This window comes from Anoplolepis gracilipes, chromosome 13 (assembly GCF_047496725.1).
Source record: "Anoplolepis gracilipes chromosome 13, ASM4749672v1, whole genome shotgun sequence".
Taxonomy (NCBI): domain Eukaryota; kingdom Metazoa; phylum Arthropoda; class Insecta; order Hymenoptera; family Formicidae; genus Anoplolepis; species Anoplolepis gracilipes.
The window spans coordinates 5618550-5645253 of NC_132982.1; the positions used below are offsets into that span (position 1 = coordinate 5618550).

The window sequence follows — 26704 nt, forward strand, 5'->3', positions numbered from 1 at the left end:
CTTGTAATCTAAAATCCTTCTAATGATCGAATTTTTCGATCATATCGACGTGATTTTCGCAGTCGACGATGAATATTTGTTGTTTTTAATAATAATACAGATTTATTGTAATTAACGAATATAAAGTTAATCCTATAGACACATGGTGACAATCAAAAAGTTGCTAAAAAATTTCTGCTAATAAAAATAGATTAGAAGAAAATAATTAACAAATATTTATTTTTCGAAATTAAATTTTTTTTTTTAAATTTCTTAAACACAACACAACTACACACATAAATTATTTAACACTTAACTATCTCAGTAATATATTAAAATTTTTTTTTCTAATATTTTCTTATATAATTCAAAATTTAAATACTCCATTCTTTATCAGAAAAGCAATAAAGTATTATCTCTGTTATTAATATTCAACATTTAATTATTATAGTTAAATTTAAGTAACGTGATTTGACATATTTTTAAAAGATTAAAAAATGCAAAATAATTACAAGCATAAAATTAAGATTATTAATGAATTATTGAAGAAGTTAAAAAAATAAATTATTAAGTGATTTTTTCATTTTTTCTGTTTATTAGAAAATAAAACATTGAAATGGCTTTTATATGTTCTATTATTATGCCATAATTGAGGATACTATTTTTGCAATAAAATCGCCATCGACTCGAAAGTCACCGTTTGCTGCGCTATTTGAAGTAACAAGTAAATTCATAGCTCTATCATAGAAAACGTGTGCGTTGTTTTCCTAACGGCCTAGTGCGGAATAGATTTATTTCGCTTTCTCGCTAGGAGAATCCCTCGAACTATTATTCTAAGTGTACGTCTTTTTCATATCCTTTGAATCTAATGCATTCGCTGGACGATTTTTAATCAGGTAGCGACCACTTGCATTAGCCTCACACGTGACGTTGCTTGATGATATTCGGCAAAAATCAATCAGGGCGTCGATCAAGAAGAAACAATCGTTCGAGTCTTGAAAAAAAATTATTAAAAATTTTATCTTCTGGTCGATTTGCCCGATGATCGATCGTACGAGGAACGATCGTATGCCGGAAATTGCCTTTTACCATCGACAGCGATCCAAGTAACAGCTCCTAAAACGCTTATAAAGTATCGGCCTTGCGTTTTAATGGCAGTAGTAATGGGGAATCGTTATTCCTCGCCGTAATAATATATATATATATATATATTTACAATTCCAAGTACTTCGGCATTGTACTTAGAACACGCAAAGTTACTCTTTAATTATGTACGACTAAGAGTTCTAAAAACGTCGGAGAATCGGGAATGCGAATTTTGATCGAAGGAGCAATTCAACTCCTTCTTGCTTTGTCTATGTAATGTCAGCATGGAATAAAGTCGTGGATTTGTTTCGATCATAGATTGAATAATCGATTATTTTTCTTCAGTTCAACCTAATAAAAGCTTCAATATAATTTTATATAAATTAATGATACATACTCAGTGTCTTTATCAATTTTAGAGTGAATTATAAATTACAGAAGGTTTCAGCCGAATGTTCCGAATATATAGAAAATTGAAATTGCGATTTATACAAGAAAGCTCTAAAATTCTCCGATGTTGAATTACATTCTTGCGAGTAACAGTTCGCACGACGCGATTAACGACTAACGATCGTTTAACCACAATGACGAGTATCATACATGACGCGTAACTGTCTATAAAAGAAAACGGAATAAAAGGCGAAATTATGAATGACAACTCACAATGACAACGACCACGAACTACGGTATTGAACAACGGCGTCAACGGTCGTTCAATTCCCTACAACTATCAGCTTTAGAATTCGTATGCTTTACTTGTTCTTACCGTACTATCAGTTACTCTTTATTGTAGTATTCTCGCGTGTTTCACCTTTCTCGTTACAAAATACAATATATTCTTATTCTCGGGACGAGGTAACGCGAGATGCGTCGGCGACGCGAGTCCACTCGATGTGCATCCTCCTCTTTGGGAGGAAAGTCGCGGAGAAGTTGCAGGAAACGATGATAAATAATTACACACGCGTGAATAAATATATTTACATCGCTTATAGATATAGAGGGAAAAGATCAAGAAGCACTAAGCGAGAGAATCAAATGTGTTCGAGAATATGAAGCGATCGTGGAAACATTACATGTGGAAGTATAGTAATTAATAATATTAGAAGAGAGAGAGATTATGTCATACGTAGTTGATTTAAATATAATATTTAGGATATAGAGAATCTCTCACATAGTTGAAAGAAGAATAATATCTCCGCGCTACCGACGCGCCATCGGCTCGTCCATCGCTCTCTTAAATATATATTTAAATATATATATATATATTTATATATATATATATATATATATATATATATATATATATATATTGCTCGTATATAAACGCGGGTACGTTTTTAAAATTATTAACTGGTTATATACTTTAAGTAAGATTACACCCTAGGTCTGTGTACGATAAACTAGCTACGCGGTGATTACCTAATTAACTCGCGCAATGCGATCGGTTTACGGCTCGCATTACAATACAAAACGTACGGTTGCGAAACGCGGTGTTCGCTCGAGAAGAATCATTCGCGCATACGGATCGAATATATGTATCGCGTACGCAGTGCGTATACTATTACAGTTTCTTTCTTCTTATTCGCCCGTTGCGTCGCGAAGCTTTCGCAAGCTCAAGTGTCGGTAAAAATGTACCGTAAATGTCCGTTGCATCGCGGCGGCAAAAAAGTATGGATTTATCAGGAGAACATTGCGTTTGGTATAAAAAATGTTCTATGTTCAAAGAAGAGAAATGCTTGGCGCTACTTCTTCTTTGCAGAAACGGTGTGCGTAAAATGTTGCTACGACATACAGCCGCGACACGATCGACGTTACAATACAATGTTACGCTAAAAGCCGGTCGTATAACTCGAGTTGACCAGTTTTCAATATTGGCTGCATCGTCTCGCATTATAAATCTATAATGTATAGATTGAAAAAAAAATGTTAATTAATCTGGTTTTTAATTCACGTCGGTTCCGAGCCCTACTCGAATGATACTTGACGCTTGCTCGCGCACGTTTAGGCGAACGCTGACGAAGATTCGGTTCTCGCTCTTTCGTTCTCGAGACGTTAAAATTACTTACAGTGTTACATCGTAAAGTCCGTCTGATGTGTGTTAGGTTTACCCGATTAAGTAGTGGCAGCTTCGTATTACGATTTACTTGAGCAGACTATGTAGGTGTATGTAGATCACCTGGTGAATCTCGCGCCGGTCAACGTGTCCTTAATATTTGGGAGAACGATTTTATTCAAGCGACGAGGTCGCCTCGAATCCTCCCGTTTCAAGATTTCGTACCGATGTTCATCGCCATCCTTCTCGAGAGAGGCAACGATTCTCATTCTTCTATCCACGAGATCGTCTCTGCAAATCGATGACTTTCTATCTCATTCTTCCAAGATTTTTTTCTTCTCTTAGAGGGACATAAAGCGTCCCATTCATCGTCAAAATCGCCGGTCATATACTTCCGGTTCATCCTTTGTAAGATCGGAGCCCTTTTACCGTAATTTCATCGTTGAGGATAAGGAGCTGGAGCTTGCGGACTCTCCTAAGACTAGGACGGGAGAGAGGGGTCCGTGCTTCTGGTCCTTAATCTTTTTCTACGGTGCAGGGCTCAGGCATGGACTACTGGGGCGGACACTTCACCACCGTCGTGGTCGCAAACTCGCTAAACTTCTTGTCGATGGGCACCCGATCGTCGTACAGGGTGGGCGCTTGTAATATAATGCCCGCGGTGCCTACCAAAACCGCCAGGGTAAAAATCCAAAGAAATAGCCGATCCAGCACCATCGCTACGTACTTCCAGTCCTCCTTTACCTGCAAAAAGCATCAGTCGTGCTGATTCAATCCACTGTCGTCTACTAACGATGGTGAATTAAAATATTTTGAGATTGTAGGCTTAATTTAACTGTAAGTAATTCAAATATAATATGTTTTATTTTTGTGCACATTTGTATATTTTATAAAATATATTTTTAAAGAGATAATTTAATCAAATAAATCAAGTCAATATATAACAATAAATAAATAAGAAATAAGTATAAAGTTTATATTAAAAAGCTGATTTTTTATAATATACATATTTTTCATTTACATATTTTTCATTTACTTATTTTTATTTCCTGCTTATTTGCGTTTTATTTATTTTTTCTTTTATATTAATAAATTTATACCTTAGTCGAATCTTCGAGCATTTTGGTGTGCTCGGCAATAAAACGCACGCAGATGCAGGATCTGTGCACTTCCGGCGGACAGCGAGAATGCGAGAAGGCGGGTGGGCTTCGGAGCGCGGGGCTTTTGACTTCCTCTATGCCTGCATCTGCGGAAACCGAGAGATCCTCGCACTCGGTGTGTAACGGTAAAGGAGGACCGTGAATTAAGCAGCTACCTCCAAACCTCGCACCGTCTGTAAGACTGAAGCGAATAAAGGGCGAATAATATCATTAATATTATTCGCGCCCATTGATGCACATATTTCTCCCAGTATTGTACATTTTTATTCAATATGTAAAGAAAATATTAACTTATCATTTAATTTTAGCTTAATTTTATAATTTTCGTAAAAAAAGTTATTCTCAAACATTATTCTAAATTTAGTGTAATTACACAGTTTAATTTATATAATTTAATCTAATTATTTTAAATTTGTAATTATAACTCTTTAACAAAATATGTCAATATTAGTCTGGAAGGTGTCTGTAAAACAATATCAAGATCAAAGGGGTAATTACGAAGCGTTTCGTATTATTCTAAATACCTGGAAGGCGAGAGGTCTTCCTTTGATGGAGGACGGCTGTGGAATCTCTTGGGTGTGAGGTGCTCCTCGCTGTCTTCCTGGGTCGACGGATGGTAAGGATAGTAGCAGGTCTTCTCCTTTCCTCTTACAGTCCTCATTAGCACTTTACCGGAAGTGTACCTGCAAACACAGACAATCGGATGTGAAGAATTTTAATGCAGGTGTGTCTCATGTTCTAAAAGCGACACGAAGGAATGACTTATTGTCAAAACTAAAATACAAGGCAAACTCGTGCGCCAAATATAACATTATTACAAATATAATCTTTACGTAACGAAAATCTTGACTATTGATTTCTCTGTCGCTGGTGCAAATTTCGTTTAGAAATAACTCTCTGATTTTTATTTGCGAACTTTTTTGATCAGGTATTTTAAAGTCGACTTATTTTTTTTTTTTTTTTGTGAAAATATGATATTTTCTTTCTAGATACTTGTAATTTTCAATATTAAACCTATTGATAAACTCTAAAATTAAATTTTTTTAATGAGTAAAATAAACAAGCAAAATAAAATTATTTTTAAGAAGCTTCAATTAAAAAATTTTTTAAGTAATTGAAGAGAAAAAAATGCATAAAATAAAAAATTTCTTTATCTCTTTGAACAAGTACGTATTCTTTGATTATATTTGATACCTGTTAGCTTCAAATTTATATTGAGGCCTTCTCATGACTAAAAGTCTCGGAAGAATGTGTATAAAAACCCTTTTCACCCAGGGTGCCATTTTGTGCGTCTGTGGTGAACGGAAGTGAACGTTGAGAACGACTACCGTAACGCATATACTGAAACATATAAAGAGAAAAATTATTAAATACTATAAACGTATAAAAATGTGTTATCAATAGATGTTATCAAAAAATAAGTATTAAAATATTATTTTATTACAAGTTATTTTATTATATATATAATCAATTTCTTAAATAAAAAGTAGGTAATTAATCTAAGAAAATTATTAATTACGTCGAGTTTTAATAACAAAATTCATTGTATATATTATAATATAAATATTACAATAATTTCAAGCTTAAAATTAACATATTTTGTATCCATTTTGCATAGCAACGTAATCAGAAACAGACTGCGATTCATGAATTTTAATAGAAACTCTAATTAAATTTTTAATAAGCACCACTTTATTACGGTGAAGATTTTAATCCACAGTAAGCTAGAAAAGAAGTCTTATTCCTACGTACGGTATACAGTCGTATACATGGTAGATTCGTACTGTAATTACAATCACATAAGCTCTTTATACTCGATGGCTTTGTGTTACCTTAAAATAGAAATTACTAATTTCCGCTGAAAGAAATATTAAAAAGATATTTTTAAAGAAATAACGTATTAACTCGCATTTTATATAAATGTACTGTCAAAAACCGAGTATGTTTTTCTTTCTTTTAGATTTCCAAGATGCTAGAAAATAAAATAAAAATATTTGATTCATCCGCAAGCTCATCTTGTCGAACGAAGGCAAATTGCCATAACGTATCACCAGAATTGGCATCGGAGGCAGAACGAAATGTAAATCTCACGGGGTCATTCATAACGCAGATCCGTTCGACGATGGGAAAATCTAGCTGGCCGGTTGAGCAAAGGACAGACCGCGATTTAAATTGGATCCACTTCCTTTGACACGACTTGGAACCATTTATCGATTCGGACTACGTTGTCGCAGCGACGTGGGTCCTCGATCTTCGCGTTCGCTTTTTATCATTCCCAGCGAGCCGCGCGTTAGTCATTCCTGGGCAAAATGCGGCATAATGTTCGCGTATTAGACGTCCTCGAAGCCATCTTCGCTCTAAATGTGTAATCCCGAACGATAGGTACGTGACAAGAAAGGTATTTCCAATAAAGCATCACAATATATTGCTAATTTCAAGGTAAATTTAATAACATTTTAATATAAATTATTATCTGAATGCTATATATAATCATATTTCTTACGTTTTATATAAAAATTATTTCAAGGTAATTTCAAAAAATAAACTTTAACATTTTAATATAAATTATTATTTAAATGCTATATATACATATTCCTTATTTAAATTTTTTCAACTAAAATATTGCATCAATATCAGTACACTATATATTAAACAAATAAGAAAGAAATGAAATAATGAAATTTCTTATTGTAATGAAAAAGAGACTTTACAAAGGTAAATATTCAATTGGAGAGATGGTAAATGCTACGCGTCAAATTTTTTTCATTCTTGCCAGAGGAAATTTATAATGATGTCACTAAAAAGAACGAAACGATCCCTTTAAAATTTTGATGAAAAGGGAGATTTAGCGCTATACAGGATGTGGTAGAGATTGTATTTTATTTCAACGATAAATTTCTTTGTCAACTTGGGATTTTTAATTTCTTTGTTTTAGAAATAGAACGCTCCTCTTTTTTTTTCGCAATTTTTATATTTTCTATTTTGCATTGTGATGACGAAATTAAGATTCTAAAGCTTTACTGGTTCAAAATTAAACAGTTAAAAAATAATTTATTATTTTTTTCATTTCGCGCAAAATTCCTCGTTGGTATTCTGTCGCGATATTATTTTAAATCCTCAATTAATTTAGTTGCTCAAAAGGTATCAGTATTTCAATATCGAAGGAGAATTTTTTTCAATTTCCTTGAATGCCTTCAACGTCTGGAATCACAGGAGAAGTGTGCATTGCACACTGTGCAATATCTGAGCCAAACGCTCGGTATGTTTCAAGATTCGGCTCCACGGGTGGCTGGTGCCTACCCTTGGTGAACGCTGCTACTGATTAATGTGTCACACCTACTGCATCCTTGCAGCATCCAAAGCTATTAGGAGGTTTCCACACACACACGTACGCACACATTTATACGTATACGGAAAGACACGTGGCTTCCACTCAAACAACAGCCCGCATGCTGTCGGCCCAATTCGCCAATTTGCTGACTCCTTCCTCTTCAAGGAGACTCATCGCTTCTCTCTTCGTTGCCCAAGTAGATCATCGATTTGCTCGGCATGCGTCTTAAAGCATGAGGCTATATCACTCTGTAGAAACACGTTCAACCTTCTCCACGTCGATAATGGTTAATACTTGAGACTCCCTTTCAAGTTTCAAATCGGTGGGCTTCAAAGGTTTCGGTCTTATGCCCCCGTGCGCTTCTCTATCGTCGCGCTTAAGTTTATTTTTATTTATTCGTTTCAGAACGCGCATAATAAAAGTAATTTGCTTTAAAAAATATTTAATGCATGGAAGAATTAATTTTATAAAGCTTATGAAATAATATTAAAATATTCTTTTTTTCTACAGGGTTTGGAATTCTCGGATTCGTATTTTTAATTAAGAAAAATGTTTATAATTCGTGCAACATAGAAATTTCTGCGAAAGCTGCTGCATCGTTGAAATAGACTTCGTCATTATCAATGCGCATTCATAAAATCTTCCTTAATGAAAAGGTCGAATATCAAATAGTTTCTTGAAAATAATTCACGACCACCATCGCGCACATTGTTACGCTTATATGATTCTTTTTCCCTTTCTTTTCTTTGATTCTTCTTTTTTCTTAAATGAAGACTAAATCCGCCTCAGCGATAAGTAATCTTCATCTCGCGCTCATCGTAGCTCGACTTGGCCGCGTAATCCAGAGAAATATTGCAAATTTGAGAGCTATCGGCGAGTAAAAAGCCTTTCGCTGTTCCAAGACACTCGCGGACGTGGAATGAATCGTAAAATCACAAGACGATCCTCTATTTTTCTACCGATTTTCCGAGAAAAGGACCATTAGATCTCGGATGCGCGTGGTCTATTGTTTGCACTTGTCAGCGTATATCTAACAATAAGAAAAAAAAGAAAAAGAAGAAATAAATACTCCTCTACTACTCATGTAACGTGCGCTGTGTAAATGAACGCGTTTTTTTTTTTTTTTAAATAAGTGATATATCGTTTAAAGCTAATCGTTTATATTTCGTACATTTGGTCCAATATATTCTCCTTGGGTTAAAATAAAATATATTAAACGGTTTAACACAAAAAGTATATCTTAGAAGACGTACCACCTTTTACTATTATATATTGCCTTTAAAAATTTAAATGATCACCTGCTTTATACATAAAGCTCTTGCAGCAAGGAAAATGTTGCGTGATTTTTTGACGAAACGCAAGCATGTCGAAGAAAACGGTTTTGATTCTTGTTATGAATCGGCTGCGTTACGCCCGAGAAACGACGTCGTACAAATTTGCTTCATCATGGTCGGTCATCAGTCACGAAGAAAAGAATGTTACGCGAGATGGTAGCAAGGGTCTGGAAAAGCTTTATAAAAAATGTACAAGAAGGAAGGGCTAAAGAAGATGCGCGAGAAATACGAAGAAGGTTTAGGAAAATGGATGCGACAGAAAAAACGTGGCGGTTGAGAGTCGCAAGAGCGACGACAATAAAATACGATATATCAAAATTATTGCACCATTATTTATAACTACTGTGTTATTATAATACATTTCTTGACATCTTTTCTCAACAATGTGACAAAATAAAAAATAAAATAAAATAAAATAAAAGATCAAAAACAGGCAAACAAGAAAAATTATTTCTCCGAAAGAAGCTGTACTCGTATACATTCTCGAAGAAACAACAACAAACGAGAATGTTAACTGCGAAGCTATATAATAGACTCCAGGTTGAGCTAAGCAGGATATAACCTACATCCGGATGATGCATTACCTCGGTACACTTTCGCGTTTTCTTCGTCTTTCTCCTCTCTCTCGAACTCTTCGTTCTCTTTCGGCGAATCGAAATATTTCTTCCCTAACCCGGACCGTCCTTGTGGGTTTGACCTACTTCGCGTACGTACCGTTTTGCGACCGTTCATCTTCGGGGTGGCGACCGCATGAATCCTAATCATGTTCGAAAAAGTCGTTCGCGTATCTCGAGCACGTATACCGGGGAGTGACCGGAAGAGAGGAACTCTGCCGTCTCTCGTCTGATCGAACACTGCAACGAGGTGAGGTTCCGCGGCCCATAACCGTGAGATGACTCTCAACAAAGTTTCCCGAAAAAGAAAAGTAGAAGAAGATAGATAAGTTGTCGCGTATACTTTGTTTTTTCCCACTCGTTAACTTTGTTATATCCCACCAGAAGATGCGGAAGAGCGATTAAAGTTACCGCTATCGGGGGCGAGCACCTTGAGACTTATAGTGCACTTTATAAACTATATTGTTGGTTGTGCTAATGCAGGAAAAAGATGATCTCTTGAAACTTCTTGCGTGAATTGCGGTGATAATCCAGTATAATACATAGAGTATACATATATAATATTATAATATTCCTATAAATTCGTATGTAATTTCTGGAGGAATAATTTCAGAAAAAAGTAGCAGCTTTTAGGAAGCAAAATATTAATTAATATTTAAAACACTAATATTTTTAAATTTGTTATGTACGCATTAATTAATTAATGTCTTTTACTAATCTTGTCTTTCAATTTACGAAATCTCATGTTTACGAGGAAAGAACAATCTTTAAACAGTAAACTCTGTAGAAGTATACATCTCGGAGATTGTATACATATATTTATTAACATAGAGACAATTTATAAATATTTATAATACATTTATAATGTTTACGTACATAAATCCATCCAAATGGAATTAACTTTCTAACACATCGCGTGTCTGTAGCAGTTTTATTTAAACTGCACATTAAACATTTAAATTAAACTAAAGTTACTAAGTACAACTTCTTATTAGCGGTATAAGCGTGGTCTACACAAAAGTTTAATTAAAGTTCCGAAACATGCACAAGAGGGAATACTGTCCGTTTGAATCGAATGATTATTACATCGCGAAACTACAGTAAGCCGAATTCTATTTCTGGATAGAATCTCAACCAGCGATGTAAGGAGTGCCCGTGTTTGCTGATGCTCGCGTATCCGCTGTTATCCGACGGCAAATATTGAATTCGCAAATGAAACGTAAACGTATTAATTCGGGTTAATGCATTCCGGTTGGTGTGGTCCCGAGGTCTTTAGCGGAATTATTTATCGACCGCCGCAACGTCGTTGGAAATTGCAACGCGCCTCAGAGTTATAACGGAATTTGTTATATCGTACATGTACAATTGGACATGTGAAAGATAGCGTAAATTTCTAATTTCCAACAAGATGCTTCAATTTAATTATACATGCTTGACTGATATTGATTACGAGCTGTTTATACGTATTTATTTGTTATTTTATATCATTATATATTATACACGCGTAATTTTTTAATACGGCAATAATTATTTTATAAACATGATTTGTTAAATCGTTAAAAAATATTTATTAATATTTATATTTTAGGAGTATAAAACTCTGAATATATATTAAAATAATTTTTTAATACGACAATAATTATTTTATAAACATATCTTGTTATAAATCGTTAAAACGTACTTTTTAGATACATTTTAAGAATAAAAAATTTAAATATATAAATTGAAATAAATATACGTGACTTTAAGGATCTCCTATTCAAAGAGAGCAAAGGAAACCGTAGTTTTGATACTTTGTAACAGAATCGCGCGGGGAAGACTCACGTTTCAAGGATCGCAAAAGTTCGTGACATTTCCCTCTCGCCATTTAATGTGCCGATCGGCGACGTAATGGGCCCCGCGGCCAGGGTCCGAGTTCCGAACTTGTTTAAAGTTCGGATACAGTCCTATCGGTAAAGCGAGCACGTAGAAACTTTCTCGCCTCCTTTCTTTTTATCCTTTTTTTTTTCGTCGCGTTGTCTACGTCGTTCGGCCGAGGACGATGTATCGGCCTCCCTCTCATCCCTTTTGCTTATGTACGGAATTTCTTCTTCCATTTTTCACATTGACGGCTCCAAACTTATTCGGAATATTTTTCCATGCTGGATTTGGATCATATTGGACGCCGCCGGGCAATAACGTTTTTCAAGCTGGTCTCTCGCGAGGTAATAAATCCCATACGATCGCCATTGAATATTTAATAACGTGTCCTAGTGGTAACGTGTTCAAGCGTGTTATCGCAATGTCGATAAAGATTGCATAATCCGTTTAATGTCATGCAGCCTTCTCATATAAAAAAAGTCGATGTTTGATCGTAAAATTTTATACGGCATAATACAATATATTTATATCGCGATCGTCAATCAGCAACAGAAAAAAATCACGCTTTATTAATCGTCTATAATTAATAAAGAATTACAAAGATAATCTGTATCTCTCACAAAGAAAATATATCTGTTAACATTGAAATACATTTTTTTTTTTATAAAATTTGAGATAGAATTAGAGAATTAATAGTCACAAAAATTCAATTGCGAAGAATTCATTTCATTAATGAACTATGTACTGCACAGAGTAGGATCTGTATGTCTATTGTTATTATTCATCTGTATTTATTATAAATCTTCTTGTCACGAGCCAGTATCGAGAAAAGTGCTTCGTCGTTTTATTCGCTCAATCACTGTAACTGGCATCTGAGAAGAACGATGGCTATTCGGAGAAGAGAACGTACTATCTTTTATTCTTCATCTTTTTGCTCTATCATTCCACACTTGAATTTAACCCCTTGTGAATCGGTCGTCCATTAAGTTGCAAAGAAATTTCGCATTCAAATATATGCGTTCTTCCAAATTTCCATCGGTAGATATTTTTACAATTTTTCAGGAACAATTTTTCATTGAATATCGTCAATATTTTTCGGCATAGAATGTTATTAATAATTTAATTTATCAGTTTTCACAATTTTGGCAAAGAAACTCATAGTTTTTTTTTTTTTTTTTTTTTTTTTTTTGTTACATATCGACATCGTAATTGTATTTTGATATCACTAATTATTTTTTCCGAGTAAAATTTCCAAAACCAAATATGCAACTAGTTTATACCCATTTTTCCTAAATCATTTTTCTGTGTTGTTTTTTAAATTATATTAAATTATATATATGTATACAAAATTTTGAGCTTGAATACACAATTTCGTCTTTTTGTTTTCTTTTAAGAGAGATATGACGACATAGACTCTTTTTATGCTTGAACGTTTTTGTCAGCGAGTGTCGCTTTTAAGATCCTTGCTTGAAAGTGAATCGACATTTGCGCCTCTTCGCTTTTCCGTCGTATTTTGACATAAAGACGCTGTCGCACGAACGAAACTTTTAATAGAGAGGCTGACACGAGCTAGAACATCGTTGCCGTTTACAAGCGTGACAAGTCGAAGAGAGCGGCACTCAAGGCGATGAAATTTACTTAGCAAGAGTAACGACATCACTGTCCACTCGGAAAAGGTACTCGACGAACACAGAGATGCAAGATTCAAAAGCGGCGAACTGGAGCGAATCAGGTATTAAAGAATAGAATGAAATACGAGAAAGAGAGAGAGAGAGAGAGAGAGAGAGAGAAAGTCTGGATTTAAATAGTGTATTCGATTCCAATTCACCATAGTGATTAAATTAGTCGAAACAATTAATAAAACAGGATATTTGAATAAGTTGAATAACAATTTAGCTTAAATTGTGAAGAATATTCGCGTTATGATATAAATAAATTTAAAATCGTAAAAAAATACATGATAAAATAATTCCGCGAATTTTATTTTGCCCTCATTATCTTATATTTGTCATACAATCTAATCTGCTATTTTAAAACTTTAATATCATTAGATTCTACTCACTGAGTTTTGTAGTATGGAAAAAGTTATATATTTTGCATCTATTAATAAATTAAACAATGTATCACAATATAAAATAAATGATACTATAAACATAAGATTCATTACACAAGATGTATTACAAAGTTCATCTTCCTTCTCTCTCTTAACATACTATATATAACATGATTTTACCACGTTGAAAGTTTCATAAAATAACGACTATATATAGTACTTATGTATGAAACGAGGGAATACTTTACAAAAGAATCCCACAGGAAGAGCTCTGAATCCTATATGTAAAAAAAAAACTCATCAAATATGCATTTATGAGAGTTGATGGTCCGTTCTCGCTAAAGTGGGCGAGCTGTTTAACAAATTCATTACGCAAAATAAATTTTGTCGATAAATCTCACTATTTAATCGCGCATAAAGTTTACAGTGACGTTAATATCCTCATAATCATAAATTTTCGTGCATATTTTAGTGCTCGTTATCACGCGCGTTAGTGAAAACAAAATTTTGCTCTTTTTATATTCAGAGTGTCTTTAAGGGCTTTCAAGTCGACTCGCGTTAAAGTAACGAGATCATATATCGATTTTTCAAGAGACGATCTGTCCTAATCGCGCGAACAAGAATGCAACGCTGATGCTGGTGTATCGCATGGGCGGATGCATTTTCCATCATGGCTGTAAACTCCAACGAGTTACGCGATTTTATCTCGGAGCTTCCATTTACGAACATCCATTTGCATCTCACACACGTCTATAAAGAGCGCAAGCACGTATCACATTGCCATCAATTAGGAAGTTTTATCAACGCTTTAGCATAGCATTTCGCAAGCAATATTTTGCAAATTACCCCGCGAATGAAATCGTCAAGTTAAAATGTAGTTGTGTTAATCCTTTCGAGATAATTTTTTTTCATTATTCTAAATCTATAAAGATCACTTTTATTTATAACAATTAAAAGTATTAATTGTAATTTTACAAATCATGTTTTTCTTTCTCTTCATTTCAGCTATTAAAAAATTAATAACATTTTTTCTTGTCCACTTAATGTGCGTTTGCTGGATTGAAATTAACGTTATATTGCATTCAAAATGAGTTCCGTTGAGAGAAGATGAATCTAGCTCTTCTACATAAGTGTTAATGCTATTTTAGTAAGATAAATCAAGTAGAAGAGAAGACCGTGAGGCGACAGAATTCAGTTAGTTTGCCAGACTAATGTCATTATTGCCCACTTGGACGAGTAGAAAAGCCCCGCGTAAGGAGAGACAAGTGATAACTCACGCGAGTCGACGACCCTAAGGTGAGTCTCCACGATATTAATATTTGCGCGAATGTCTTAACATGATGAATTAGCGAGATCCTGTTGAGCCAGCTTAGATAGCTCGTATATGTACTTTGATTATTTTTAGTATTATAATTAATTATTCTTGCATGATAATGTGTTATAAGATACGTTAAAAAATAATAGATATATCTTTTTTTCGATATACTTTTTATATGTTTTAATCAATAGTGATATTTATTATAATTTTATAGTAGAATTATATATATATATATATATATATATATATATATATATACTACATATACATATATTTTTAATATTATTGAACTATAGAGTAGCTCAAGTTGTAGTTGTAACTAGTAAAGTTGTCAATAATCAATAAATTTTTCATCAAAATCAATAAATTTTTATTTTTAATGACCATTTCAACTTTGGCATTCAGAATAAATCCTCGTTTTTATTTCAAATTGCTTTAATATGTTTAATATGTTATATGTCAAATAAAATTTATGGAATGTTTTATATAAATTTTACATATAAAATAATATTTATTTATTATTTATAGAATGTTTACATGTTAACAAATATTTAAATTATTTATTTATAGCGTTAGTAAATCGTTTGATATTGTCTCAAGAAATATTTATCATATTTGTGAATTTATATTACTATATATATATATAAAATATCAGTTAGTTTTATATTCCGGAGACCTACAGAAATGTTGTATGTATCTAAGAAAGGAAGGCGATGATAACCATTTATTTCAAGCGAACTTTCTTAAGTAATAAAATGCTTCTTCAGTTCCTTTGCGACAAAGCACTCACATAATTTTCGTCGACTCCCGTATTAAGAAGCAGGAGAAAATTCAATGGTTCAGCGACTCAAAGGGCTTCTGCAACTCGGGGCGAGACATTCTCTTAACCTTTATTTATACAGTTGCAACGTTGATTTCTACTATATTAAGTACAGTCATACATCATAAGTATCCAATGAATAAATGCAACAAAAACTTATTTCGTTTCTTATATAATTTAAAAAAACAGAATTTTTTTATATCGCTCTCCATTTGGATATTTTAATCTCTTTTCAGCAATCATTTTTTTTTTACACTTAAATTTATCATTACATAAAACACATCAGAAACAAAATACAATGTGAATATTCTCAACCACTACGTATTTTCAAATTTGGCGTAAAATAAATAAAATAAAAATTTTTTAACATGCGCTCGCGTAAAAAAGTTGACACTTGTACAACTTTCACAATAAACGATTCAATTCGAATATTAAATTATTTCATATTTTTATCGTTTCGGTGGCGAGCACGTATATTGCGGAAGTAATAATATATCGTGTGTACAACGCGCAGCCGAGCGTTTCGGAAAACTCGTATCTCACACACTAACACAGTGACACTTCTCCAGGCGTGGCAGGGTGGGATCATCCCTTACGAGTTTCGCTTATCGCGAAAAGGATTGCCGTGTCCTCTTGCGCGCCACGATGGGACGCGAAGGGGTAGTACCAGTCAACCGCAATCCGAGATAAACCTCGATAGCGGGGTGCACGTAAGGATTTGTAACCACCCATATATACCTATACTCTGCACGGATTTTCGGTACTATCATTCGCTCCGAGAGAATCCAAAGAACTTACTCGATAGCGAGACGAATTGCCAGAAAGTTTCCCCAAAAAGCAAAATCCATAGAGTCAAGAATTCACTCACTATTATACGTATGAGGCGTAATGAGCTTCTATGATTAAATAAAACAATGGGATAATTGAACGATAATGAAATTATTGTTAAATATCGATTTAAATACAGATTAGTTATGTAATCAATCAAAATACAGATTATATATTAATCTGATTAAATACAGATTAGTATACTTGAATGTCATTTTAATGATTATTAATAAAAAAATTACTTTTATACTTTTACAATAAAATATTAGCTAGATTACATTGTGAAAAATCAGTATATTGTTTTTTAGATTATTTAAATTATATAACATAAATATTATACATATATGTAAAATATATATATACATGCTATATAAATTAATGTCCAAAGCATTATCTTTTCATTAAAATATAATCCTAAATGCAATATATCTTCTCTTCATTTTCTCTTCGATCCGTGAAATCGGCAAATATCCTGCCTTATTTGGAACAGTGAGCATGAATTGAAATAGGACATTAGTTCTATAGATATGTAATAATTCCCAAAAAATGGCACGTGAATAAAAAGTGCTTTGAACCATAAATCCGTTACATGTAGAAAAAAAAATATTTTCCCATCGCTTGTTTCTATTTTTCAACTTTTCCGCACTAAAACTGTTCACTCGGTTGGGTAGCAATTTAAATCGAAAGTAGCTCGTGCTAGTAATTTCTCTATGCCAGACGAGAACGAAGAAACAAAAGTGATGTTCAGAGAGAGTTCAGTTTAATTTTTTCCACTATCTCGGTATTTTTCATCCACTTGCATAAGCAAATTTTTTTAAGGACATAAAATGTTTTAAAATAAAGATGTTTAAAGAACGATCCACCTCTAGATTATACTAAATTATTCTTTTAAACTTTAAAGAAATTAAAGATATAAATATCTGTTATTTACGATAATTGAAACTTGTAATTCAACACTTTTACATTTTAAATTACAATACAATTCTCTTGTAAAATTATTTTTAAAATACAAATTCGATCATTCACCGATAGCTTTTTAGGTTTTCTTATTTTCAACATTAGTTTTCGTAATTTTTTTAATATTAAGTATTTCACATCTTCAAGTAAAAGGTCATTTAAAATGATCAAAATAAAGTTTTATTAATTGACAAACATTTTTAATTCTTATTTTTAATATAAGAATATTTCGATATCGACAGAACTGCCATTTTCCATTTAAAGCGTTTTTATCATTGGTTCCGATACCCTTCGTAACGCATTTACTTTTGTATGCAAAGGATGCAGAGCCTTCGAATTCGACACGCTGATGCAACTCGCATGCATTAAGATCTGTGGTGCACGGGATTTTGATGGATATTCGAGAGAGCAAGTAGGACGCTTCTAGCATCGTTACGTGTCACCAGGGATTTATGCCAATCTTTCGTGGCTCTGGTATTATCTTGACATTAACGTAATATATCCGGTGGTATTAGCATCAAGTTTTCTGCGCCTTTTTCATAACCAATTTTTTTGCATTATAAAAAATACATTTTCCAGATTGCACCCGAATATTACATTACACAGAATGTTACATATACATAACATTCTGTCCGAAAAATATAGGCCTGGAAAGAATGTTCGAAAAATTCTGTAGAAGAAAGAACTTCTATCTAAATTTCAGGGGAACAACGTTATAAGTCCATTTTCCAACAATTTTCTGACATCTCGTATATAGCGCGACTTGAGCCATTATGTCAATTTCAGTCTCCACTTTGTCTGTACGACTCTAGAAAATATGACAATTCGCGCTCGTGAAATCCTCTTTGTCGATTGACGCGAATAACTTCCGAAAGGCAATGCTCGCTCGAGTGAGCGCGAAAAGTAATGTCGTCTGCCAATTCGGTTATAAGAAATAACGGCGAGATGCATAATGAAACGCGGGATGTGGAAAAGTTTTCGCGCGCGTGCTTGACATTCCGATAAGATTGTAAAGCTCAATTTTACGTGTTTTAAAGCCCGATCGGGTATAATTATGGCCTCAATACGGGATCACAGTTATTTTTCGACCGTGACGCGGCTTCAGCACACTGTTCTCATCTTTTTTTTTTTTTTTACAAATTTCCTCTTTCCTCCATTTTCCGAGCAAATTAAACTCGATTATTATTCGGCGCCTCTGCGAGAAATCCTCCCGTATATCATTTCTGTGCGCGAAAAATGGCTCCATGGGATAAGACACGAAGACGGATAACCGCACACGCGAGAAATTCCTTATTCGCCAAGTTATTTAACGATAAGATTACCTTTCGTTTTTAGAAAATTATGAGAAATGCGGTCGGATGTCAATTAAAAACCTTCTCGATTAATCTTATAATGAAATTAACATTATATAGAAGCAGATAGAATTAATGTTTATGTCTGGAATTCTTCTCCGGTAATCTTTCTTTCTTTTTTGTTCCTAAATTACATTGTACGCTTATTACAGTATCTATCAGAAGCCCGGTTTTTAATCTAAGTCTTTAATCTGCATTTGCAATCATAATTAAACATTCTCATTTTAAGATTTTTACTCACAAAGAAAGCTAGATAAACATTTAGATGTGTAATAAAGTCACAAGAAAAAGAATTTGTACGTGAATGGAGAGACATAATTTTAACCTAGCTCATTTGTATGATCACTTGAATAATAATTATTTTAATGAATACAGTCCAACGGTGTTTAAAAATTCTCCTTTTTATTTATATCTCTAAAAGACTTGGGCGATCTGATTAGAAAATTCCCAGTGTAAGAAGTAGCTCGGGTATACCTCGAATTCGCTACGCTCGTACTCACTTGTGAGCCCCTGAGGAATAATCTTTCTTGTCATAGAATGATATTTATATGCAGTCATCTTGAAACTTATCTCTTATTTGATGGATGTTACTTTTTTCATTAATGTTATAATTATGAATAAATGTATGATGTTTCACTCTTTCTTTCTTTCTTTCGTTTTCTTTTCGAGATTTGAAGTAGCGCGAATATCATTATATATATATATATATATATATATATATATATATATATAAAATAGAATGTCTGTATGTATGTATGTTCCTTATAAATTCCCTAATCCTTTGACCAATCTAGACCAAATTTTGCATAGTTATTCTCTCCCTGCGAAAAAAATAGACCATAAAATTTGGACACCCTATCTCTTCTTCCTGATTTCATCTCCTTGACACAATTTATGATAATTTAAGAAAAACTATGCTTTTCCAATGGTCAACTATATATTGTTTGCTCAATGTATGTATTTATTATAGTAGAACAAAATGATACACTAAATAAAGTTGTAAATTATATTACTTTGTAGAAATGTGAAAATCGAAATATAACATTGAAATTAATTCAAAATGATATAATTTACAAATTTATTCAGTATGTCACTTTGTTTTACTATGCTAACTTAAGTACATACATGTATTATTGCAACCATAAGTTATTATTCTAATATTGTATTTTGGGGGACACATAAATGTGAAAATTGAATAATAACAGTAAAATTAATTTCTAGTATTTACAAAATACAAAGTAATTCACAAATTCGTACAGTGTATCACTTTGTACTGACAAAGTCATTATTGCAACATAGCTAATTTATTATTCTAATTATTATGCTATTAAGTATAGTAAAACAAAGTGATATATACTATATGAATTGTTAATTATACTGTATATAAAACAAGCGTAAAGAAGGATATAACAATAATGTTAACTTTCTACTGAGCAAGTTGCATCAAGCACATCCCCTTCCCGATTTAGGGCGCGGATGCGTGACGCGATCAGCGCACTTAAGTGAACCGGTATCTCCATTCGGGAATCGTGCCACGCTTAAATTGGATTCTGCTCCCGCAGGAGCAGCCGAGGTTCGCGGTCGGCGAACGGAAATCTCTTAGCGCTACCTCCGCCTTGCGCGACTACCGGCTGGAATTTCCAATTTAGCTGTCCGGAATAAGCAACCATATTTAGAGCGGATCTTGCATTAAATCGGGAACATCTTGCGCACTGTTTCCAAGCGAAACGGAGCGGCATCGATTTCCGGCTTGGAGAACATATCGCGCACTTATCGCGGATCGCTATTGTAGCTTTAAATTTTTGTGACAATGCCGGGAGACAAAAAAAATTTCTGATACTTGATACGAATTTCTTCCTTTGAAGAATCATCAAACACGATCGTCCGCTAATGTCAATGTTACAACGCGAAGAGTTCAAACTCGTGACGTATCAATCGATATTCCATATTTCCGCAAAAATTTCATTCCGGAGATAGATTCCGGACGTGTTGAATTTATGACAGAGGTATTTTCTGCAACTGCTTCCGATAATTCCGGCTAGAAGGGGGCTTAACTTTGCGATGACGAATGTATCGCCACGACTTGCAGATATGCGTATCCACAGAGCCATGTCAGATTCGTAGAAGACTCGCGATAGTTCTTTCTACCCTTCCATCAAAACTTCACGCTTTACGACTAGCGAAACGAGTTTTTCTCGGAAGTGCTGATATTGCGGGCGTCCTTTATATGAGGCACAATCGTCGCAGACAATAGCGAAGTCTTGGTTCTGTTCTTCGCTTGAGCGTACTTCTTTTTCTTCTTCTTCTTCTTCTTCTTCTTCTTCTTTTGCTTTCTTTTCCTCTTCTTCTGCTCGATTGGCTCTCGCACCAATTCTGGTTTAGGAGGATCAGTGAGGAATGCCGGATTTATGAGATCGGCATATCTTTATAAAAAATGGACGAAAGACGGATAGTTTCGTAAAGTTTCTTTTGAGTCGTAAATATTCAGAAATTCTCAATGAAATTTTGGTAAAAACCGCAGCGATATAAATAAAATTTTACAAAGGAATTTTGAATATATTTGTCACCGTCTCGTAAGCCTACGATTTACATGGGGATCTTTTCTAAAGCGTGTTATGTAACTGCGTGGGAAGGAAAGCTGCTTGCGTCGATTAATCTACAGCGCTTGTCGACGTCCGTCATATTTTTTTTTTTCACTCTACGAATAAAAATCTCGACGACAAACTTGTTAACAACGAGTGAGCGGGCAGCAAAGCAACGAAATCGTTATACTTTGATTTACGACAACTTTCTGTCAGTTCTAAAATCCTAGGTCAAGATATAGGGATGGCTGGGGCCCACTCGGGTTTGGACCAGGTCCAGGACGATTTTAGCGATCGTCGTTGCCACTACCGCCTTTTATTTCCGCCCCATAAAGCGAATGTCGCGCTTTGCCGCTTTTCTCGAAACCGTGGTCCTCGCACAAGCGACCACTAGATCTGCCATTACCGCCGTTCCGTGATTTCCCGTCTTTTCCGAAATTGTTCTTTCCTGTTCACACGAATGCCTTGGCAGACAACAACGCGAAAATTTCCAGATAATTTTCAGCGCACGGAAATTTGATGAAATTTCGGACGAGCGGTATATAATGTTTTAAAAACTTCTTAAGCGTTAACAGCGTAATTTTGAGTTGAGTTTTTCTAATTTTCCTAGGTTTTTTAAATATTTTAACTTTATTTGTAATTAATTCGATCGATTTAATATATTTTACGATAAATTAATGTAATATTATAACTTTTCAAATTGAATATTAGTCTCATATTTCTATATTGTTATTTTAAAAGCATATATGAATCTAATGGAAGCGTATAATGATTGTAGAATTCTTTAATGTATAAAGGAAAAAAAAAAAAAAAAATGGAAATGTGTCGCACTCTCTGACTTATCGCCATATAGTCCGTTTTTCATCATTTTGCTCTTTAATCCTGTCTCTTTGGCTTGGCTGGTTCGGAAAAGCAGAGCCGAGAACATATCACGCCGTGGTGGCACGTAAAAATGGCGAGGTAGATAGACCGGCTCGTTAGTTAAATGTCGCCGGTACGAAGCCGGCAAATGCCGTCATTAATATTGAAACGAGGTCCCTTTGAAAAGGGCTTCATGCGCGCGCACGCTAGCTGCTCCAAGCACTTTCAAAAGGGTGTGAATACACACACACTCTTGAAATTGATGCGCCAAAATGTCGACGACCGATTGACCGATATATGTATATGTATATATATATGCCAAGTATTAAGGAAATAATGAAAGTATTGTAGTATAAAAAAAAATAAGATTAACTCATTCTACTTTTATTGGAAACTTTTAATTTTTTTATCTAGTTAATTATGTAACAATGAATTCAATGTGTACACGTATTTTATTCTCGATAAATTATAATTTTTTTTTGTAAATGGTAATTCATAGTAGCCAAAGTGTTTTAAGAAATTGAATGGATCAATAATAAATTAAACAAAATCAAATTCTCTAAAAAACTAAAAGAAAGAACCAGAAAAGTATATCGCTTATATGTAAAATAAAATTTGCAGAAGAGTTAAAGATTAAAATATATTTTAGATATTTTGTATGTTAAATCTCTCATCTAAAATTCTATAGAGAAATTCTCTAGAGAAAAAATTTTAATATAAAAATTACATAATGTGTTTATTAAAAAATGAAAAATATGTAAAGACTCAAATCATTTTCATAAACACGTTTCCGTGCGTTTTCGTGAAAATAAAGTTACAAACAGTAAACGTTGATCCGATTGACTCCTTTCCGATTGTACGAAATCGGATTAATAAATCCATGAATTTAATTATCGTTGATATCATTGGCAGCGGCTCATCATCACTGTCGAAGACAAACATCAACTCGACTTATTAACCTGCGACAAGTTCGAAGATTAATTTCATGCTTGCTTAGTCTGCAGGCGATTATGGTGATTATAGACATTCTGACTTTATAAGCAAGAATGTTGCATTCAGAGTCATGTATACGCTTTGCTTAATTATACACATACAAGCACAGGATCTTCCTGGCTTAAATGCAGAATTTCAAGAGAATAATAAAATTTGACCGAATTAATTTGGCATGTTCCATACATATCTCAGAACAATTAGAAAAGTTTTTAGATCTCCGTTTTATTTAAGTAGATAATTTTGTTAATTCAAAACTATTAAATTTATTTTTTCGTAACATCAATTTGAGTTTTTTTTGTCCCAAACGCTAAAATTCTTTGTTTATCGGGCGTGGTTATTCATATATAATATATAATATATACATATAATTATAATGTTTTAGTTAAAAATATAAGTCCATCTTCGTTACTTGAAAATTTATTACATGTTGTAGATAATTAGAATATATTAATTCAGATTAATATTTTTTATGTATACTGCGAGATTAACAAACAATTCTCTTTATGATAAGTCAATTCACTTAAACATTCGTACGAGACAGTAATGAGATAGCGCGTGTTTCGTTTCTGCGATAACCTAGATCCAAAAACAAAAAGCTTCTGTTTGTCTGCACAGTATCGCGATGTCGGATCTTCATCATCCGACGAATTTCGGACACCAGTTTCTGGTTAAATCAGCAGGAAATGAGGGAACATACGAGAAAATCGTGTTATGTAATAGAAATGTACGATAGAAAATGATCTCGTTAAAAATATACATCTTTAAATTTTATCAATTATTATTAATTATTATAATCTTAATATAAAGAATTATTATTGCACATGTATGCACAGCCTTAAAGTTACAATAATAAACTATCTCGTAAGAAGAAAATTAATTAAATAATAAAGAATTTAAGAAAATTCATAAAATGTTCCGTGATTTAATAATATATCAAATAATATTATTAATAATATTAAAATAAATTATGTATGTGAAAATATTTTATTAATATTTACATTTTTAATATTCCTATGCATATAATTAATATTTTGCTTTCAAATATGAATTTTAAATAAATTATAATGTAATATTTTGTTAATTATATTATTTATACGTTAAATAACAAATTTGTAAATGATCAAAGGAGAGAACATCTGTCCTATTGCATTAAATTACATTACAATATTTACAAAATATTGAGTAATATATAATATTTAATAATATTTTAAATGATATCTAATGCTATTAATAGAAAATAAATAGATACAAAAAATATATTTGTACAGGAATGCTTCTCGTATAACAAAGGTAGAGGGAAAAATAGATAGAAAAAAAGAGATAGTATAACACATTCATCATTATTGATAAACATAGGTTGTTCATACAGAATATGTATTGTTCAGTCAACTCATACTTGGTATTAATTAATTATCTCGTTGTGGTCGACAATTATTATTATCAATATAACACGCAAATCAATGTTAATGTAAATAAATAGAGAAGCAAACATAATATTCATTTTTATAAATTTAATTCCAATCGAATTTCCCTGCCTGAATTTTATCAAACATTAATATATTAATGTACATAATATTAATTCGATTAATGTTTCTCGAATAGAGTTATGCATATGCTATCGTGCATTATTTAACATCTAATTAAAATCACAAAACTATAAACATAGAATCATATCTCGATTATAATCGGATTTGTTGATTGGCAACTGTTGAAATTGATTGCATATAATTAACGTTATATTTCTACATTTTCTTTTATATAAATATTTTTAAAGGATTATTCTTTTCGACAAATTGAAAATTTATCGCGTCATTTGTTATCCTTTAAAATACAGTTTGTCTGATAATTTAATTTTCTAAACTCTTTTAGCACAGTAAAATTTTTTTCTTTATAAAATACTTTTTCTTTTTCAGGAAAAAAGGTCGGATTAAAGTTTAGATTAATTAAGAGAGTACTGAGCCAGATTATTAGCAGCAGATTGTGGCACAAAGTGTCGTCAGCGAAAATGAGGATATACCCCTTGTCAAAATGAAAGCGTACACAAATGAGTAAACTCGCTAACGAGAATTTTATTCGGCTACAAATATCACCTAACACTATAATGTAATTCATTTATTTTTCACATGAGATAAATGTAATTTATTTAATTTCATTCTTCTCAAAGTTAATAATATGGTATGATCCAGGTTGTCTCTATGAATTAAAATTTAGCATAGTTTATTAACTAAAACATTGTTGAATTACATAACTCCAAACGTGGCATTATATATATTTTTATAAATATTTCTTTTTTTATTCTTTATTTTTTAATTTAAAGTTATCAAAAAAAAAAAAAAAATCTTTTTAAAGAAAAAAAAAGAGAATATTAAAAATAAAAATCTGAAACATCTTTTACATTTTCACCTCAACATTTCTCTTTTTACAATCATATTACTCATCAGAAAAGTATCATTTTCGCCAATATTCCTTGATGATACATTAATGAGAAACGCGTCTCTGTCATCAGAAATGTATGTGTTTGAGATATGTTTCACAGGATCGAAAAGTAAATCGAGGGTTAATATTATTACTTGTCTCATCGCGCCTATTTCTGAGTAACTTGAGATCTCGGGATACGCCCATTGAACACGCACAGATGCGTCGTATATGTGGACGAGTAAAAAAAAAAAGGAAAAAAAAAAAAAATAATAAAATGGAAAAATCATATTAAGAGAAGTTAATAATTTATCTAAATAAACACAGATTCAATAATGCTTTATTAAAAATTATCGCAGTATACGCTCGGATAAAAAAAATCTGCAAAGATTTTATGCAAAGATTAAATGATGTAACACATCAATTTTTTAAAGCCTTTTTTGCAAAGTACAATTGTTTCTTTTACATATGTTTGTTACAATTTCGAAGCAAAACATGTATATTATATTTTTATACAACTTATTTTTTTTTACTCCTAAACTAAGTACGTCAAAATTTAAAAGAATTATTTAATTTAAAATTTCATAGATTTTGAATCTTCGCTGTTAAACAATTCTGTATTCGTACCGTTAGAGATCGAATGTAAACGACACTCTGTATCATAGATGAAGATCTGAGAAGTGTACGGTTTAGCGTTAAATGTTTCACGATGTGGAGAAATGGAACGCATTGTGGAGAGCTGCGAACGATGCTTCTACGAGTTGTTACGAGAATTAGCGTCCATCTCGAAAAAGCGGACACGAGAAAGCGCGATTTCAACCCTCATCGACATTTTTCCGTTTTTTGCTGGTAAACGCGAGTGTCGTCGTTTCGTCTCTTTACGACTTTCCTCACGGGGGCTATATTAATTGCTACGAAAGCGTTGCTGTCGTACAAACTGATAAATCGCCGCTGAAGCGTTAATCGATAATGTTGATGGTGTAATAACACGATAAGAAAATGCAAGCGAAATGGGACAACGGAAACTATTTTCTCTACGATCGAATTGTTTCTTTATTGCGTTTAGTTAGTCACAATCACGAATGCATTTTCTTGCTTTAACTGTGCT

General features: G+C 33.0%; 1 protein-coding gene across 8 annotated transcripts in view; it reads right to left on the reverse strand.

The window, feature by feature from the left end:
• Positions 1-26704, reverse strand: part of Nachralpha4 (nicotinic acetylcholine receptor alpha4) — a 161878-nt gene that overhangs the window by 3189 nt on the left and 131985 nt on the right. For 7 of the 8 annotated variants that reach the window (XM_072904304.1, XM_072904303.1, XM_072904306.1 and 4 more), the window contains 4 exons: positions 5473-5619; positions 4803-4961; positions 4219-4459; positions 1466-3862 (listed from right to left, as the gene is read on the reverse strand). In XM_072904304.1, the coding sequence (XP_072760405.1) occupies positions 3671-3862; positions 4219-4459; positions 4803-4961; positions 5473-5619 (739 nt within the window). In that variant the 3' untranslated portion in view covers positions 1466-3670. Of the gene's footprint in view, positions 1-1465; positions 3863-4218; positions 4460-4802; positions 4962-5472; positions 5620-26704 lie in introns of those variants that run through there. The other variant, XR_012047875.1, reaches the window with a different exon arrangement.